General features: G+C 42.4%; 1 protein-coding gene across 4 annotated transcripts in view; it reads right to left on the reverse strand.

The window, feature by feature from the left end:
* APOO (apolipoprotein O) overlaps positions 1-19,829 on the reverse strand; it is a 90,089-nt gene that overhangs the window by 41,474 nt on the left and 28,786 nt on the right. For all 4 annotated transcript variants that reach the window (XR_006277864.1, XR_006277865.1, XM_038416659.2 and 1 more), the window contains exons 4-6: positions 17,441-17,495; positions 14,076-14,171; positions 7,929-8,020 (exon numbers count right to left, since the gene is read on the reverse strand). Coding sequence is in view for 2 of the 4 variants with exons in the window: in XM_038416659.2 (XP_038272587.1) it covers positions 7,929-8,020; positions 14,076-14,171; positions 17,441-17,495 (243 nt within the window). In the remaining 2 variants the exon portion in view is untranslated. The remainder of the gene's footprint in view (positions 1-7,928; positions 8,021-14,075; positions 14,172-17,440; positions 17,496-19,829) is intronic.

Raw genomic sequence — 19,829 nt, forward strand, 5'->3', positions numbered from 1 at the left:
ATCTTTCAGCAATCTTGTGATAAACAGCTACAAGTTTGTTCTCCATAAGAATGGTGCTTGGAGAAAAAGTTTTTTAGATTTCCAATTACAGAAAGTAATGCCTGGAAACTATCCCTGTTCATTAAGTTTAACCATTCAACTTGTTGAGCAACTGTGGAACAGATCAGGCTGCTACTGTACTCCCTGTGTACCAGGTGTTCCAGAGCTTCTGTTGCCAGTACACCTCATGCAGTAATACAAACATTGTAATTGAAAGGGATGTGACTTTTCTTATAGCCAGAGGTGCAAGACCTATATCACAACCCCACACTGTACTCTGCTTAGCATATTTCCTAGTTCTTTGATGATCTAACCTTTCTCCAGTGGAAAGCCTTAATTAAAAGATGAATGTGCTCCTTTGTCCTTTTAGGTATTTGGCAATATTGAACATAGCGCACAAACATCAGGACAGCGTGACACCCAAGGAAGTGCAGAGTGGTAAACTACTCAATACAGAATAATTCACATTTTAAAAGGTAAAAAAATTACATTTTTTCCGAAGAGCTATTTTAGAAAAGTGTTCATGTTTGAATTGGGAAGTTTTAATTGTTGTCAAATTTAAAGGTTCATAAATGTGTGAGAATCCTTTAAACAGAAGACCACGTTAACTTTATTTATGTCTTGTTAATCAATCTTAAACTTTTACTGCTACATCTTAGGTCAAATCAAGCAAGTCTTGGACTTTTTAAAAGGTTTGTTTTAAATAAAATCATTTATATGAAGCTAGATATTTGCTTTTCTAAAACCTCTTCATGATGTAAACCCTCTCAAACTCAATCCAACACCTAAAATAAGGAAGCGAAACATAGAAATGGGAGGTGAGCAAGAGGGCTGTTTCAGACATGAGGGTTGGGAACAGAAACAGATGGAAAGGAGGAAGTAAAATCCCAACTCTCTCTCTCCCAACCACTGCTCCCCTCCCAAAACAACACACTGCAGAAGTGGTTACTTGCAACTCGAGTGCTTAGAAATATGCTCTGCATATTCACACTCATGGGACGTGCTGTTTGGTGCAGTCTGGATAGTGATATCTTCTTGTAGCAGTGCCTGTTAGAGTGCTCATCTGCCACTCCGACGCCTCTCCTCAGCGTTCAGAGTGGGAGGGCTGCTCCTTGCCACCTCCATTCCTTCCTACCGCTTTCTCAGCATAAGGATTTTACACAACTCCCAAGATGATGGGAAAGAGGGTGGAGGGAGTGTGAATATGCAGAGTCCATCTCGAAGACATCTGGTTACAAGTGAGTAACTTCCACTTCTTTGGGTGTCCTCTACATAGTCGCACCCAGGGGATAGTTTGGCAATCAGTACCTCATGACTTGATATGGGGCACTCACATGACAGACTAAGGATTGGAGTGCTAGCCTACTGAACTCAGCACATGATCTAGATGCCAGATCTAGGCAATAGTGTTTTGTAAAGATATGACGAGGCAAGGGTTCTCGCAACCAATTTTTTGGCGGCTTTGGAGTGCGGCCACCAACTCTTGCTGGTAGCCACACTAACACTTTTTCCTAAAATTATTTATTTTTCCTAAAGTCAATAAAGTAATATGCACATATATACACCCAAATCCTTGTAATTTATTTATGTACAGTTTGGGGTTTTTTTTTTTTTTTTTTTTTTTGCAGACTCAGTAATGAAAATCATGCACAAGGTTATCTCTATTCTTTACTGGACCTAACAGAATAGAAACACAAATAAGGTGCTTTGCACGTTCTTGTCTTCTTTATTATTGTTTCTTTTGCTTTTTTGGTAAAAGGGTTATTTGTACAACAATTCTGAAGTAAATTTAAAAAAGCTTTGACATAACAGAAGTCCAAACAATAATGAAAAACATATCTGGGTGGCTTGGGGAGAGGATGTACAGCTGCAGTTGCAGCTGGCTTGGGGCTCCTCCGGGTAGGTGGGCAGGGAGCTCTGGGCTTCAGCTGGCCCGGGGCTCCTCCGGGCACATGGTGGGATGTGTCTCAGGGCTTCGGCCAGACTGGGGCTGCTGCTGCAGCATCACCAACACTCTCATCGAACAAGACTCAGTCTGAAGCTCAGGGTCCAAATGAGGATATTCCATTTAAACTACAGGCTCCTCCTCTTCTTAAGACATAGCACCAGGCACTATAGTGGGAGTAAGCTCCTTGTAAGTAGGCAGAGCAACTAGATCTCGGATTCAAGGTGTGAGCCTTTCATTGATCACTAGGAAGAGAGGAATGCCTATGATGACAAGATTGAAGGTCTCCATGATGTCTGAGCAATTGTGCCAGTAATCAATTTCCAGCAACACTTCACATCTTGTAGAACAAGATGACCTGTGTGCATCGTATCTAACTTTATAATCAGTCTTCTGCTACAGAAGACACATATGTAATTCTAGTGCAATTCAATTCTTCCTCAGATTGGAGTTCCAAACTCCTATCCAACAAAGACACTATCTGCAAAGTCACCGATCCTGGCATCTGAAGAACACAGAAGAACAAATCAAGCTTCATAAGGGAGCCCTGCTGAGTCTTAGGGGGTGGAAGAGAAGCATCTAGGCAATGTGGAGACAACTTTTTGGTCTTTTTAGTTTATCTTGTGGAGAAGTGAGAGAAAAATGACCCAGAGGAGCTTTCTTTCCCCTCCACACAGGGACAAGTCCGGTGGACCCAGGAAACAATCTGAGTGCAGATCCATTTGCACCCAAACCACTAACATGATAGAAGAAGCTGAATGTTCTGGAAATAACTGTTCTGAAGGTTTCTTTGGATCCTACAGGAGAGGATGAGATCTCCCAGTTCTAAAATCTTGACAGACATAGTGACTAGAAACAAATCAGTTCAATTCACTAACTGCAGATAATACTTCCTTAGTTTTAAATGCAAAACATGTTTTCATCTTTTTTTAAATTATCTAGCACATTTAAGATAGTTTTATTTAATTAACCCCCCCCACCAAAAAAACCCTTAAAAACGCAATTTGTGCATTTTTAATTGAATTTGAATTTCAATCCAGATAGAGCTTGACACAAATCACAATTTAAATTAATCATCTAATACATGAATGCACATTCACCATTTTCTACCATAATAAAAAATGTAAAATATAAGAATCTGAATAAACGTAAGGTAAGCTCTATAATTGCTTAAAAAAAAAAACAAAACCCAACCAGTTACCTACCTTCGAGATGTGTTGCTCATATCCATTCCGCCCACATGCACAGTTGTCAGAGCTTTCAGCCTTAGCAGTATCCATAGGGCTAGCTGTGGTGCCCCCTGGAGTGCTGCTCCCATGCGGTGGTATATCAGGCGCCGCCAGCTCTTCTTGCCGGTAACTCTGACAGAGGGGTAGGAGGGTGGGAAATGGATTGGACATGAGCAACATATCTCGAAGATCAACAGTTACGAAAAGGTAGGCAACCATTTTTTCTTCGAGTGCTTGCTCATGTCGATTCCATTTTAGGTGACTCACAGGCAGTATCCACGGAGGCGGGCTCAGAATTCACAGCTTAGCAGCTTGCAGTACTGCCCTATCGAAGCCAGCATCGTCCCAGGCCTCCTGGATCAGGGCATAGTGGGATGTAAAAACGTGGACAGATGACCAGGTGGCCATTCTACAGATGTTCTGGATAGGCACATTGGCCAGAAAGGATGCCCAAGAGGCCCGCGCCCTAGTAGCATGGGCAGTGACACCTTTGCTTAGTCATAGATCCCTGCCTACATTTGCTTCTGCTAAGAAGAAATTCTTTGAGTGGATACAGGGTGACCTTTCATTCTGTGGGCCACAGCGACGAATAATTGCATCGACTTATGGAACGGCTTGGTCTCGTCAATGTAGAATGCCAGAACCCTTCTGATGTCCTGGGCATGTAGCCTGTGCTCCTCCTCCGACCTATGTGGCTTTAGAAAGACAACCAGTAAGTAAATGTCCTGGCTCAAATGAAACTGAGAGACTACCTTGGGAAGAAATGCCAGGTGCAGTCTTAGTTGCACCTGGCAACTTGTCCTTGTAGAGCACCTGAATCTCGGATATACGGTGGGTTGACGTCACCGTGACCAGGAATGTGACCTTCCAGGAGAGGAGAAGGAGGGAGCTGGAGGCGAGCGGATCGAAGGGAGGACCTGTGAGCTGCAACAGCACCAGATTCGAGTCCCATGGAGGGATGGGGTCCCTGACGTGCAGGTAAAGGCGCTCTAGGCCCTTAAGGAACCTGGCCATGATATCCTGAGCAAAAACTGACCTGCCCTCAAACAGCAGATGAAAGGCCGAGACGGCCGCCAGATGGACCTTGACCGATGAGAAGGACAAGCCCTGGAGCTCGAGATACAGGATGCAGTCCAGAATAAGCTACAGTGAAGCCCACTTGAAACGAACACCTCTGTCTGCAATACAGCAGGTGAACTGTTTCCAATTACCAAGTAGATCGCTCTGATGGAGGGCTTTCTACTTCTCAACAGAATGTGCTGAACCTCAGCCAATCACTGCTGCTCCTGTGTGTTTAGCCACGCAGCAGCCAGGCCATCAGATGTAATGCCGCTAAGTTGGGGTGCAGAAGACTGCCGTGGTTCTGGGACAACAGATCCAAACTGAGCAGTAGCTGGAACGGGGTCGCCACCGAGAAGTCCAGCAGATTGCTGAATCAGTGTTGGCATGGCCATGCTGGTGCTATGAGGCTGACCCTCGCCCTCTCGTTTGATTTTCATGAGAACCCTGGGTAGCAATGGCACCGGAAGGAAGGCATACATCAGAGCCCCCGACCACAGGAGCCGAAAGACATCCAACAGGGATCCTCTGTCAATGCCCCTAATTGAGCAGAAAATGTGGCACTTCTGCCTGGACGTGAACAAGTCCACCTGGGGAGTTCCCAACCTGCGGAAGATGGAACTGACCACCACCTGATGAAAGGACCACTTGTGACAAGACGAGAATGTCCTGCTGAGGCGATCTGCCAAAGCGTTCTTGGACCCTGGAAGGGGAGAGGCCATGAGATAGATGATGTGCTGTAGACAGAAGTCCCAGAGCCAGAGGGCTTCCTGGCAAAGGGCAGAATACCTGGCTCCGCCCTGCCTGTTGATATAGAAGACCATAGTCATGTTGTCTGTCAAGACCTGAACCACCCTGTTTTGTATATGAGGTGGAAAGGCTTGGCAGGCCAGTCAAACCATCCCAAGTTCCCTGACATTGATATGCGGGAACGATCACGACTGGACCAATGACCTTGAGTGCTGAGAGCACCCAGGTGGGCTCCCCAGCCCAGGTCCGAGGCGCTGGAGACAAGGGCCACTGACAAGGTTGGGGCCATGAAGGGAACTCCTTCCAACACTGATGTAGGATCCTGTCACCAGATGAGGGATGACAGTTCGCTGTCCATGATCCTGACCACGCAGTCCATGCTGTGCCGGTTGGGGTTATGGACCAAACGCCAACCACATAAGTATATGCTGCCATGTGGCCCAACAGCTTCAGGCACGTGTGGGTGGTGGTGAGCAGGTGGGCCTGGAGGTCTGCCATGAGGTCCGCCATGGCCTGGAACCGAGTCTCAGGGAGGAAGGCCCTGGTTCGAGTGGAGTCAAGAAGTACTCTACTGAATTCTATGCATTGTACTGGTATTAAGGTTGACTTTTTCTCATGTATCATCAACCCCAGGTCACGACAGATGGAACATACCAGGTCAAGATGTCTCTGCACCTGATCCAGAGAGTGGCCCCTTATCAACCAGTCATTGAAGTACCAGGTATATGTGGACACACAACCCCAACATCTCAGGTAAGCGGCCACTGGCACTATACACATTGTGAATACTCTTGGGGTCAATGCAAGACCAAAGGCCAACTCTGTAAGCACCTGCCTAATATGAAGTGGAGGAAGCACCGGTGCCCTGGGAAGATGGAAATAAATCAAGGGCAGTGTACCAGTCTCCTGGATCCAGGGAGGGGGATGATGGAGGCCAGGGAGACCATGCACAACTTCAACTTCTGGAGTGACTTGTTGAGGAGACACAGGTCGAGGATGGGTCCAAGGGCTGAGAGTACTGGATCAGCATTACTGGCACCCCCCACGGGTTCCAGTACAATCACTGCAGGGAAGCACAGCCCCTGTTGTGCCGGCACTGTGGCCAGAGCCACCTCGGTCTCCTGCGTTGCAGCCAAGTCACCCTGTCTCGGTGACGTGCTAAAATCGTGGTCCGACCCTGACCACTGTCCCTTCAATGGACCGTTGAGGCCTGGATCTGCCTACTGACCCTGGTATGCAATCGATGGGGGGGGATGGGGAGTAGCGCTTCCTGCTGCCAGGGCGAACGACGCCGAGATCCTGAACAAGCCCTCCAGGATGGAGACCGACGACAAGGATACCTTCTGGGAGAGGGGTTCAGCGTCTAGGCAACCTATGGCCAGATGGTCATCGGTACCAGTGGTAGGGGAGTGACCCCATGAGTCCGGAGTCCCTTGCCTAGTAGGAGGGGATCTCGATAGACATCTAGGCTTTCTGGCTGGCAAGCTAGGCTGCGGTGCCAGGTCCTGAGGCCGCAGTGACGGGACTTATGCCTGCGATCCAGCGACCTGTGGTGCTACGCCAGTCTATGCTGCAGCCACCCCAGTGGCTTTCCCCTTCGGTGCCACAAGCAGAGCCATATTGGTCACCTGGTGTGGCACCTGCGGAGCCGGTCAGCCTTGCTCCTTAGCTGCTGGGACTGCTTAGGGCACTGAAGGCCTCATAACTGGCTGGGAACCCCTGCCGCTGCCTGGGGTGGAGGGCAGGTCCTTGGCAGGGCTGGTGGGTCCAACTTCTGCGGTACCCCCATGACTCCCCATAGCGGGCGCATGGCTTGACAGAGGTCCTTTGCCTGAGGCCCCTCTCTCCTTTGGTGCTTCTTTTCTTCAGCCTCTTCTTCGGCGCAGGCAAAACGGAACAGTGCTGGGTCTAGGCCGTCGCCGGAGGTGTGTGCCAAGGCCAAAGTGCTGGCCGTGGGTGCCGCGGTGGAGGGTTCCAATGCTGGATGAAGAACCGCCTCCATCAATAACACTCTCAAGCAGATATCCTGCTCTGTTTGGGTCTGTGGGCGAAAGTTCTTACAAATGTTTTTCCTATGGCCTTCACCCAGACACTTAAGGCGTCGGCCTGCTGCATGACACACATCTTGAAGCTGGGGGAATGGGCCATGCCCCGCTCAGGGGAAAGTCCCCACTGGGATTCTCTTGACTAACTAACACTATCAACTAACTAACTATCGGTAAAACTATGTACAACCACTACTAAACCAGTCAATGGATATCCACGGTTACTCTTGCGAAGTAAGACAAGGTGCTGTAGTCAACCGTCACAGGCAGTAAGAAGGAACTGAAGAGGATGCAGGGCCGGCAGGGCCGGATATATCGCTGCATGGGAGCACCACTCCAGTGGGCGCCACAGCTGGCTCTACGGATACTGCTAAGGCAGAAATCTCTGACAACTGTGCATGTGGGTGCGCACACACCTAAAATGGAATTGACACGAGCAAGCGCTCGAAGAAGAATAAATGTGTAGAGATGCAGTATATCCCATCAGTGAACAAAAAGCAGCACCAAATGTAGTATAAATGCTATATTTATTTGCAAACATGTTTTAATAGTTACCAACCAATGAGAATCAACTTTTCTTTCGGAAAGTAAACAATACAAATGCAAAACATAATTAAAATTGATTATTTAAATCAAGTTTCTTGCTTAAATCAGTGGTTTAAATCAAGTCACCCAGTTTATGTCCAATTTAAAACTGCAAGCTCATTGGGAGAACAAAATGTATCGGCCTTCATTGTAAGAAGGCCAAGGCTGCTGACAACCCTTAAATAAAAAATGGTTTACTGACTAATCTGAAGTTATGAAGACATAAGTGACAGGAAGTAAGAGGGGTTTCCCACACCTAAAAGTGTAATCACTGACCTTTGCAATAGCAACAGCTTGTTGTGGATAATATAGCGAAGCACCAATCCCCATGAAGCCCACTGGATACACCAACCTCTTTATTTTTGAACCTGTTCCATGGAAGAAAATATTTTCTGTTAGAGTATCCATTCTCCAGAAACTTGGATAGTGTTACTGTACTTTTCTACTGTACCTAACGAATGATTACAAAATTTACCACATCAGTAACTGTTTAGTTTAAACTACTTTCCTAAGATGTACTAGTACCGATGTACTAATTTTTCACTCTTTTGAGAAGTAATTTTTAAACAGAATCTTTCAGTGAAAACTACCTCATAACTAAATCTGATGTGGGGATTCAAAAAAATCCAGTGGAATAAAAAATTTAAAGTAAAGGTTTTGGTTAAGAAATATTGCTATGAGAATTATATAAACTTCTGTTCATGAAATGAATGTAAATGCTTCTAATATGCTAAGATAGAATCCATTTGGCATATCAAGCAGGAGGCGTGTTCCATAACAGAGATCAGCCTTTATCAGCTACCATAAAATAGTTCTACCACATGTATACTTGTGATATGGGTTTTCTTCCTGTTGGACTCATTAAGGCTGCATGTCTGTCACAGAGGCCACTGATTCCGTGACTTCTGCAGTGCCTGGTGCTGGCTCAGGGACTGCCTGAGCTGGGCAACCCCTGGACCAGCAGCAGTTTGGGTGTGTGGGAGGGGCTGGGGCAGGCAGTTGGGGTATGGGGAGGCGCTTACATGGGGGACTCCCCGGCTCACACCAGCATGTCCCTACAGCTCCTAGGCGGACGGGCCAGGGGGCTCCGTGCATTCCCCACACCCACAGGTGCTACCCCCACAGCTCCCATTGGCTGTGGTTCCCGGCCAATAGGAGCTGCGTAGCTGGTCTGTGACAGAAGCAGCAATCAGAGCCCCCCCCAGCCCGCCCATCCCCTAGGAGCTGGAGGGACACGTCGGTCGGAGCCAAGTAGGGAGCCTGCCAGCCCCCCTCACACACACACACACACACACACACACACACACACCCGTACCCACCTCCCCCCCCCCAGCAGGGGTCCCAGTCCCCCACGCCCCTACTCAGCACCCTGGCCCAAGTTTTAGTTCAGAGTATGTAGTAAAAGTCATGGACAGGTCACGGGCCATGAATTTTTGTTTACTGCCAGTGACCTGTCCATGTCTTTTACTAAAAATACCCATGACTAAAACGTAGCCTTACTCGTTATATACTTCAAAGTTAAAACTCATTGTAAACCAGCTTTTTGACATTTCAAGCTCAGATGTGAAAATAAAGTGCTTTGATTTTTGTATTGTGAGTAAGCGATTTGCATTTCAAATGCGGTCCATCCCAAAATCATAAGATGGGGTTAAAAAGATAAAATTGTGCGTTCTTTTTATTTATCTTCCAGTTCTTAAGCCTTTAGGGTACCCAACGGCCATGCATTTCTTTTTTTTTTTTTTTAAACGAAAATAGATTCTCACGTAATCACGACTCCTGAAGTTGGAACTTTAAGAAAAGCATCTACAATCATGATCTGGCAATGTTCTCATTTAAATAACATCACGAGTGCTAAGCAGTATGTTTGTTCACAGCCAGAGAATAATCAAAACAAATTTAATTGGATAAGTGTTAATACATTTGTCTGCTATAGTCACACATCACTTCCAGTTTCTAAACGGCCAGTTACTCACTTCCAGTTTGTTCAAAGAACATGCAAGTTTGTACAAAATGACTGTTCATTTCTGATTTTATTAATAAAAACACCATTTGGCTGTGCATACCATTATCAACAATATTTCCTATTGAGTTACAGCATTCATCCATATCAACATAATGATTCACCACAGAGACAGTTAAATAGTGTCACATACTAAGAACTTCTACAAAAATGATCACACACTAGAACCTCAGAGTTCTGAACACCAGAGTTGCAAACTGATTGGTCAACCACGCACTTCATTTGAGCTGGAAGTACATAAGCAGGCTGCAGCAGAGACCAAAACAAAGAAGAAGAAAAAAGAAGCAAATACAGTACAGTACTGTGTTAAATGAAAACTATGAAAAAAATTAAGGGATAGTTTAAAAAAAGATTTGACAAGGCAAGGAAACTCTTTCTGTGCTTGTTTCATTTGCACTAAGATGGTTAAAAGCAGCATTCTTCCTCTGCATAGTAAAGTTTCAAAGCTATATAAAGTTAATGTTTAGTTGTAAACTTTTGAAAGAACAACCATAATGTTTTGTTCCGAGTTATAAAACATTTCAGAGTTATGAAAAACCTCCATTCTGGAGGTGTTCATAAGTCTGAGGTTCTACTGCATTTCAAATACCCTTTCCTAACAAAGCACAAATATACTATTTTTTAAGCAATGTAATAAAATGTTATATTTCTTAGTATACAATATGATTAAATATGTTACATTATACTGGTTTCAGAGTAGCAGCCGTGTTAGTCTGTATTCGCAAAAAGAAAAGGAGTACTTGAGACACCTTAGAGACTCACAAATTTATTTGAGCATAAGCTTTCGTGAGCTACAGCTCACTTCATCGGATGCATTCAGTGGAAAATACAGTGGGGAGATTTATATAAACACACAGAGAACATGAAACAATGGGTTTTATCATACTCACTGTAAGGAGAGTGAACACTTAAGATGAGCTATTACCAGCGGGGGGAGGGAGAGAAGAAGAAAACCTTTTGTGGTGATAATCAAGGTGGGCCATTTCCAGCAGTTGACAAGAACGTCTGAGGAACAGTGGGGGGTGAGGGTGGGGGGGGAATAACATGAGGAAATAGTTTTACTTTGTGTAATGACCCATCCACTCCCAGTCTCTATTCAAGCCCAAGTTAATTGTATCCAGTTTGCAAATTAATTCCAATTCAGCAGTCTCTTGCTGGAGTTTGTTTTTGAAGTTTTTTTGTTGAAGAATAGCCACTCTTAGGTCTGTAATTGAGTGACCAGAGAGACTGAAGTATTCTCCGACTCGTTTTTGAATGTGATAATTCTTGACATCTGATGTGTGACTATTTATTCTTTTACGTAGAGACTGTCCAGTTTGACCAATGTATCTGCTACCCAAGAGCCATAAACCTGGAAATCCTGGATGCCCCATCATCTCAGGCACTGGCACCCTGACAGCAGGATTGTCTGGCTATGTAGACTCCCTCCTCAGGCCCTACGTTACCAGCACTCCCAGCTATCTCCGAGACACCACTGACTTCCTGAGGAAACTACAATCCATTGGTGATCTTCCTGGCCACTATGGATGTAAAAGCCCTCTACACCAACGTATCACACAAAGATGGACTACAAGCCATCAGGAACAGTATTCCCGATAATGTCACGGCTAACCTGGTGGCTGAACTTTGTGACTTTGTCCTCACCCATAACTATTTCACATTTGGGGACAAAATATACCTTCAAATCAGCGGCACTGCGATGGGTACCCGCATGGCCCCACAGTATGCCAACATTTTTATGGCTGACTTGGAACAACGCTTCCTCAGCTCTCGTCCCCTAATGTCCCTACTCTACTTGCACTACATTGATGACATCTTCATCATCTGGACCCATGGAAAAGAAGCCCTTGAGGAATTCCACCACGATTTCAACAATTTCCATCCCACCATCAACCTCAGCCTGGACTAGTCCACACAAGAGATCCACTTCCTGGACACTACGGTGCTAATAAGCAATGGTCACATAACCACCACCCTATACCGGAAACCTGCTGACCGCTATTCCTACCTACATGCCTCCAGCTTTCACCCAGATCACACCACACGATCCATTGTCTACAGCCAAGCTCTATGATACAACTGCATTTGCTCCAACCCCTCAGACAGAGACAAACACCCACAAGATCTCTATCAAGCATTCTTACAACTACAATACCCACCTGCTGAAGTGAAGAAACAGATTGACAGGGCCAGAAGAATACCCAGAAGTCACCTACTACAGGACAGGCCCAAGAAAGAAAATAACAGAACACCACTAGCCATCACCTTCAGCCTCCAACTAAAACCTCTCTAACGCATTATCAAGGATCTACAACCTATCCTGAAGGACGACGCATCACTCTCACAGATCTTGGGAGACAGGCCAGTCCTTGCTTACAGACAGCCCCCCAACCTGAAGCAAATACTCATCAGCAACCGCACACCACACAACAGAGCCACTCACCCAGGAACCTATCCTTGCAACAAAGCCCGTTGCCAACTCTGTCCACATATCTATTCAGGGGACATCATCATAGGGCCTAATCACATCAGCCATACTATCAGAGGCTCGTTCACCTGCACATCTACCAATGTGATATATGCCATGTGCCAGCAATGCCCCTCTGCCATGTACATTGGCCAAACTGGACAGTCAATACGTAAAAGAATGAATGGACACAAATCAGACGTCAAGAATTATCACATTCAAAAACCAGTCGGAGAACACTTCAATCTCTCTGGTCACTCGATTACAGACCTAAGAGTGGCTATCCTTCAACAAAAAAGCTTCAAAAACAGACTCCAATGAGAGACTGCTGAATTGGAATTAATTTGCAAACTGGATACAATTAACTTAGGCTTGAATAGAGACTGGGAATGGATGAGTCATTACACAAAGTAAAACTATTTCCCCATGTTATTTCTCCCCCCCACCCCACCCCCCACTGTTCCTCAGATGTTCTTGTTAACTGCTGGAAATAGCCTACCTTGCTTATCACCATGAAAGGTTTTCCTCCTCCCCCACCCCAACTGGTGATGGCTTATCTTAAGTGATCACTCTCCTTACAATGTGTATGATAAAACCCACTGTTTCATGTTCTCTGTGTGTGTATATAAATCTCCCCACTGTATTTTCCACTGAATGCATCTGATCAAGTGAGCTGTAGCTCAAATAAATTTGTTGGTCTCTAAGGTGCCGCAAGTACTCCTTTTCTATTTACATTATACTGCAACTTACTTCTAGGTCAGCTCTACGTAGAGATGAGACCACAATAAAATTCAAGAAAAGAACCTTGCTTTGTCAGTTAACTTGCCAATTAAAGGGACACAGTAAACAAATTTCAGAACAAAATGTATGTTTTTTTTTTTGCCTACTGTTGTTAAAATTAACTCTTAGTGTGTGATAAAGATGAAAGGAAAAAAACCTCTCTTTTTTCAGTTGGCTTACTTTTCAGTCAGCTTCATTGTTTGTTGATAGCTACAGGGCCTGGAGAAGGGTGTTCACTATGTGTAATAGCATTATCAGAGCTGAAACTGAACGAACAAGCAGCAAGTAGAGGCAGGTGTGAGCCCAGACAGCAAAAGTGGGTGAAAGAGGGAGTGGGTGTGTGTGAACATATATGATTATGTAGCTTGCAGGTCCACCCAAAGGCCCTTTCTAAACAAAGAGAGGAGCACAAAAAACTAATTAAAAATAATTTTCAAGAAAACTAGCAGAGGAATTGGCAGCATCCCTTTAATCCAATTAGTTCATAATTGGATAGTCTTCTTAATTTCATTAAGTAAACTGTAAAGGAATAGCTGCTTATTGGTAACTGTCTTTGTAAACTGAATGATGCACACTTCAGAGAGCATTATCTGCTAAATTACTACAAAGCAGAATCTTCACAGTAACAATATTCAAAATGCCATGTTTAAATTAACTGAATAGTTAAGACAAAAAGAGTCTGCAAACAAGTTTTTAAGAAATGCATCCAATTTCCCTTACGTCATTAACTAAAAATTACTTTTTTTTTCCCTTCAAAAAACACGCCACCACACTGAGACTGGGACTGTCAGGGGTGGTGGTGATGCAACTAAATCAAGAGAAAGATTGTTTTTATAAACTGAATGCTTTAGCATTCCATTTGGTTGATAAATTGCAATTCCAGTGTTCCTATTAGATTTTATTATATTAATTACTATAAGCGCCATTCAGTATTGGTGTCATTTATAGATCAAGTTTCTGTAATCAACAGAATCCATAAACACTGAAATTAAAGAATATAAAAAAAACTTTTGTAGCAGAAATAATGTGCAGCAAGATACATTTCTGAGTCCTGATTTAATTGCACATATTGTAGTTAAAGATTTATTCATTTTTATTGGATGTTAAATGATTTACCCCAACATCATAAAATAAGCCATTTGAAAAGAGCACCTACCTCTAGAAAGAGACAGTCCAACAATTCCAGCAAAACCAATCACACCAAGCCTTGGGTAAAATCCTGGCGGGGGATTTTTGAGAAATTCACAACTTTCTAAAATGAAATCAGACCACAATGCATCAATGTAACGGAAAGACATTATGATGAAAATGAACTGCTAACACATACGAGCAAGTGTTACAAAACAAAGTGTTGTAAAATACTAATTTTAAACTCTCATTTGGCTCTAGTGGCAAAAAAAATTAAAACTTCTGCAATCTTCCTATTGACACATATATGAACTACTTGTTGATGCACTGGCAGACTGTTGCTTCATTTATTTGGGGGACATTAACTGAAACATTATTAATGTTTCTTGAAAGTTCTAGGAGGCACATATTCTCATGCAGACTGTTACATGTTATCATTTGCCTTTGGAAAAGAGGATCTGTTCATAGCAGCATTTCGCTTTTTCAAACTGCTTTTGTGAAGGTGTTTTAAGTGACAGACTAACTGGCACAGTAATGAGTTCTATACACCATCAAAGCTGTGGGCTTCCGGCAGTAGAAGCAGAGTCATTTTGCAGAATGTCACAATCTAATGGTTCTAGCTACCTCTTGATTCTTTTAAAGTCCCTATTTCCCAATACAATATAAAGATAGGTGTGGAGAAGGAAAAAGAAAAAAAAAAATCTTTAGAGTCAGTCCATTTCAGGAAAGTGCATGTAAAAATCTTGTATTTTTAGAGTTTGCTAGAATAATACTTATTCTTTAAATTAATTTTTTTAAATTTATATACATTACATCATACACACTTTTTAACAAGGGGTGTGTGTGTGTGTGCGTGTGCGCGAGAGAGAGCAGAATTTCACTATTTCCAGTCTGAACAGATATTTAAGTTTCAGAAAACAGAAAGCAGTTTTACTAAAATTTCCAAATACTATCACTATTCAAGTGCTCCATACTAATAGCTAACACTAGTAAGTATTGGAAGGCAATGATCTATGAACACTAATTTATTAAGCCAGAAGGGGCTCCCCTCCCCTTGATCTCCTGCCACCCACTGAACAGAACGATTTTTTAAATTAGTGTACTACACAAAAATTGTTTTCAGAAACTAGTGTAATTTGGAGGGAGGGAAATCAGTCCATAACTCAACTTTAGTTTATTAGGCTCTCATCAGTTTTGCATCAATAGGGTTGGTATTTACAAAACAATTACATTTATATCTTGTTGCTACCTGGCTATGTATGCAATTTCATTTCCCTGTTAGCGGAGTTTCCTGCAGTTTGCTGTCTGCTACAAAACCTCTTGTGGTTTTGTCATGTTATGCTTTGTTTTAGTCAGCTGACAAAACCAGGAAGACAACTGTGCATTTATTTTACTTCCTCATTCACACAATTTCAGTTAAAAATGAAATCCAAACAATTATTTTAATATGCCATTAAAAGTATACAACAACTGCTGGAAATGGCCCATCTTGATTATCACTACAAAAGATTTTTTTCTCTCTCTCCTCTGCTGGTAATAGCTCACCATAACTGATCAAGCTCATTATAGTGTGCATGCTAACACCCATTGTTTCATGGTTTCTATGCATATAAAATCGTCCTACTGTATTTTCCACTTCATGCATCCAGTGAAGGGGGCTATAGCTCACAAAATAAATTTGTTAATCTCTAAGGTGCCTCACAAGTCCTCCTGTTCTTTTAACATAAAAAGATGTCCCATCCTCCCCCGCCCCCCTGACTTATGCATGTATATAATCTTAGATAATCCCTTGCTACACCTGGCCTCAGAATTAAGGTAATTTAAAAGGTGATTCTTTTTCTTTCATTGTAACATAGGAATTGCCAAGACTAGAGCAACAGTCCAGCATACTGTTTCTAACAGTGGCCAGTCCCAGATGCTTCAGGAGATGCAAGAAATTTATAATTATGGAATAAACTGCCTTTAGAGGAAGTTTCTATCTAGTATCACCAGTTAGTAATACATCTATGCTCTGAAAACAGAAATGTTATATCTCTAACATTTATCAATTTACCTGATTCAAGGGTAGATGTAATCAATATCCATAGAAAATACGTTATCCTTTTATTAATTCTTGGCCTCAAAATAATCTTGAGGCAATAAGCTCCCAAGGGTTATTTGGGACAGTGTGTAAAAGGTATTTCCTTTTATGTGTTTGTGGCTATTCAAGATGATGTTCAGTTAAATTGTTTTTGTAGTACAAGAACTGGTAAATAAGAAAGGCTGATTTAGGTGCAAAATAAAGAATGGTCTAAAAGCTATTACATCCTTTCTTGTGCCCTAACACAGTGCGAGTAGATCCCTATGCCCATGTGGTGCCTCGCTGAAGTCCGTTTTGGTCACCCTATCTCAAAGATATAGCAGAAATAGAAAGTAGTCTAGAAAGAGGTGATGACAAAGATTAGAAATATAAAAAGAATTCCCTATGTAGATGTTCATAAGATTGGGACAGTTTAGTTTAGAGAGAGAGAGAGATGAGAAATGTGCAGATTCAGTTATTGAATTTAAAACAGTCAACTCAGATTAATTTGAGAACACTGCCAAAGCGTGAGTGGTTTCCGTCTTCTCTCATGTCCCACCAACCCAGGCAACCCCATAGTGAGATTGGAGAGGTCACATTTTGGCCACCTAATCTTGAATGACACAGGTAAGGCCAAATAAAGCTATCTGTAGATTCTACTATTTTCACAGAGTGATTTGCATTGGCTTCAGCATGGCTGCCCATGAACAGATGGCATCTTGTTCCCTGCCTGGTCCAATTATCCTAGATGCCCCTTTAACTGATACCATGGATTTTTTATGGTATTATTTATACGACCCCATTACTTAGAGCCTGTCCACACCATGGATGCTGCAGGTGTGCCTCTATAGTGCCATAATGTAGACACTTGCTACAGAGACAGAAGTGTTTTTTCCATTGCTGTAGTTAATCCACCCCCTAGAGAGAAAGGAGCAAGAATGACCTAGTTGTGTGTATACTGGGGCTTTGGTCAGTTTAACTACATCTCTCAGGGTTGTTAATTTTTTTTTTTACACCCCTAGCTCAATATCATAGCTATGTTGCTTAAGTTTTTGGTGTAGACCAGCCCTTACTCTTGCACTGTTTACGACAGACACAGGACTATGCTTTTAATTATCAAAAGGATAATACCATGATGCTCCACAAAAGAAATCCAATAAATCCATAGCACAAACAGCAGAAAGATTTGAAGTTCCTTTACTCACACCATGTGCTGAACAATGTTTAAGGGAGCTTTGAGCTAAGAGAAGGCACATGTAACCATAGCTATGCATCATAATTTTTCCCTATCAAGCACTTCACCTATTAATAAAGAAAAATGTAAGCCGATTTACCTCTACCACGTTCAACAGTTCTTTCTACTTTGGGCATAGCTTTAGTGTAAAGAGCCTAAAAAAAAAAAAAAAAAAGAAAGAAAAAAAGATTAAATATACAGTAGCAAAACAGAAGTACTGTTTATTAATAACCTGATGAAGAGCAACAACATTAGTTTTATACATTCCATGTCAATTCAGGCATAACAGCCTTGTATGTTCGAGACTGTTAAATATGCTTGCAGGTCTTTTTATTCAGGATCAAATCAGCAAACAAAATTAAGCATTGTTTTCTGCCAAAACTGAACGATCTCACAGTCAGCATAGAGTATTCGGAAAACTAAAGGGACTTCTCTGGTACATATGTGCAGTTCTGATTTTATCCATGCTACCAAGACCTCTTTCCTCTTCTCTGTCCCCTTCTCCCGTTCCCTTCTCCATTCCCAGTTCTGTTTGCCTAGTTTTACACTTGACATTAAACACAGCAAGGAATATTTTCAACTGTAAATTCTGAAAGAAGATTGTGTCCACTGCCTCAAAAAAGAAGAGAAGACAAAAGTTAGCATTGCATCAAGCTCCTGATCATAGAGTAGAAATTAAGGAATTATGCAGCTGCTCTCCTACCACACCATGCTCAGGTATCTTGGCATATCCATGCATTACAAAATAAATGAGTTATCACAGAAGAGGAAGGCCACATAGCTATACAATAACTCATTGCTAGTGATCCATGGAGATACATTACTGATTTTGAATGCAATTATTTTCTCTTTCGTCAGACTAGATTATGACGAATCAGTATAACAGTATTCTTGGAGGGTATGAGGTTTAAAAACACACACACACACACACACACACACACACACACACACACACACACACACACAAATTTAATTCATGAAAAAAAATGAATTAGTCCAGAGGCTGAGTGCTGGAGCTACTGATAGTTGTCCCAACTGCAGGAATAAATTCAAGACTTCTCCTGTACTGGAAGCACTCAGCTCATGAAGCAAGAATTCACACTGCTCTTATTCTTCAGCTACTGAGAAACTTAATCATATAAATGCACCGATGTCTGCCTTGACAGAAGCAGAACATCTTAATATTTACAAGGAGATATTGCACAAAACTACCACCAGAGAGGTAAACAAATCAATAGGTAATACACACATGCATAGAGTTAAGATGTACAGAACCATCTTGCAATACCACTTAAATAATTTTACATCCTAAATTTCAGATACAAGGAAATGAAAGCACTAAATTAGTATACTGGGTAAGGAAACAATATCTTTAGGACTCTGATTTCTTTATTTGCAGCAGTAACAACAACAAAATCTACAATGGAGAAAGAGTTCACACAGGGTAGATTTAAGCATAAATATCACACGGGGTAGATTTAAGCATAAATAAATCAGTTTATGGGAGTTGGTTATGTCTATCAGCTGGTACAAAAGAGCAAGGTCTAAAGATTTTATAGCATGTTAATAAAAGCCTGAACTTTTGTCATGCAGAGTATGATGCACTCTGTTTTACAGCTTTGAATAGTTAAAGTAGCCTTTTAAACAGTTTTCCTAACAGTTAACTATTATCAAAGGCATAAAATGGTATATGAATCTACTCAAAACTGGTTTTCATGTTTTTCTGGATTAAAACAATTTTTAAATATCATCTTAAAAAAGGCCCCCCAAAATGCTACTTTCTGTAACACAATGGGAGAAAAACTCTCCTTGAGATCAAAGTCTAAATCAAGTCCATAAATCTTGCACTTTCCTTGCCTACTGTGTCAACTATGTCTGTTAAAAACACCACAGTATGGTGATATTGCAGAGAGGAAAGCTATCAGTCATGAAGAAGTGGGCAATACATACCGCACCATAGAATCATAGACTTTAAGGTCAGAAGGGACCATTATGATCATCTAGTCTGACCTCCTGCACAATGCAGGCCATGGAATCTCACCCACCAACTCCTGTAACAAACCCCTAACTTATGTCTGAGCTACTGAAGTCCTCAAATTGTGGTTTAAAGACTTCAAGGTGAATCATACTATACAAGTTATTACTATGTAAACAAAAATAAGGCAGGGTAGGAGATTAACAGACTACAGAGCTTTACAGTACAGAACGGTAAATACTCTCAGTCAGTCCAACTGAACTTCCAGACAGGTCAGTCCTCCCTGAAGTTCCACTCCCAGCATGATGTTACATTGGTTGTTCCAGGCAACCAATAGAACACAGGAATTTAAAGAGGTCAGACCCTGCATCTAAACAGCCATAAGTAGAAAGCCTTTCAGATCCCAGTTAACATGGAAACCCAAATACTACAGTAAAGGGTATGACACATCAGGGATTATCTCAGTGTCAAATTGGAAAACCCATTTTATTTTGAAAAGGCCATGTATTTCAAT

This window comes from Dermochelys coriacea, chromosome 1 (genome assembly GCF_009764565.3).
Source record: "Dermochelys coriacea isolate rDerCor1 chromosome 1, rDerCor1.pri.v4, whole genome shotgun sequence".
Classification (NCBI taxonomy): domain Eukaryota; kingdom Metazoa; phylum Chordata; order Testudines; family Dermochelyidae; genus Dermochelys; species Dermochelys coriacea.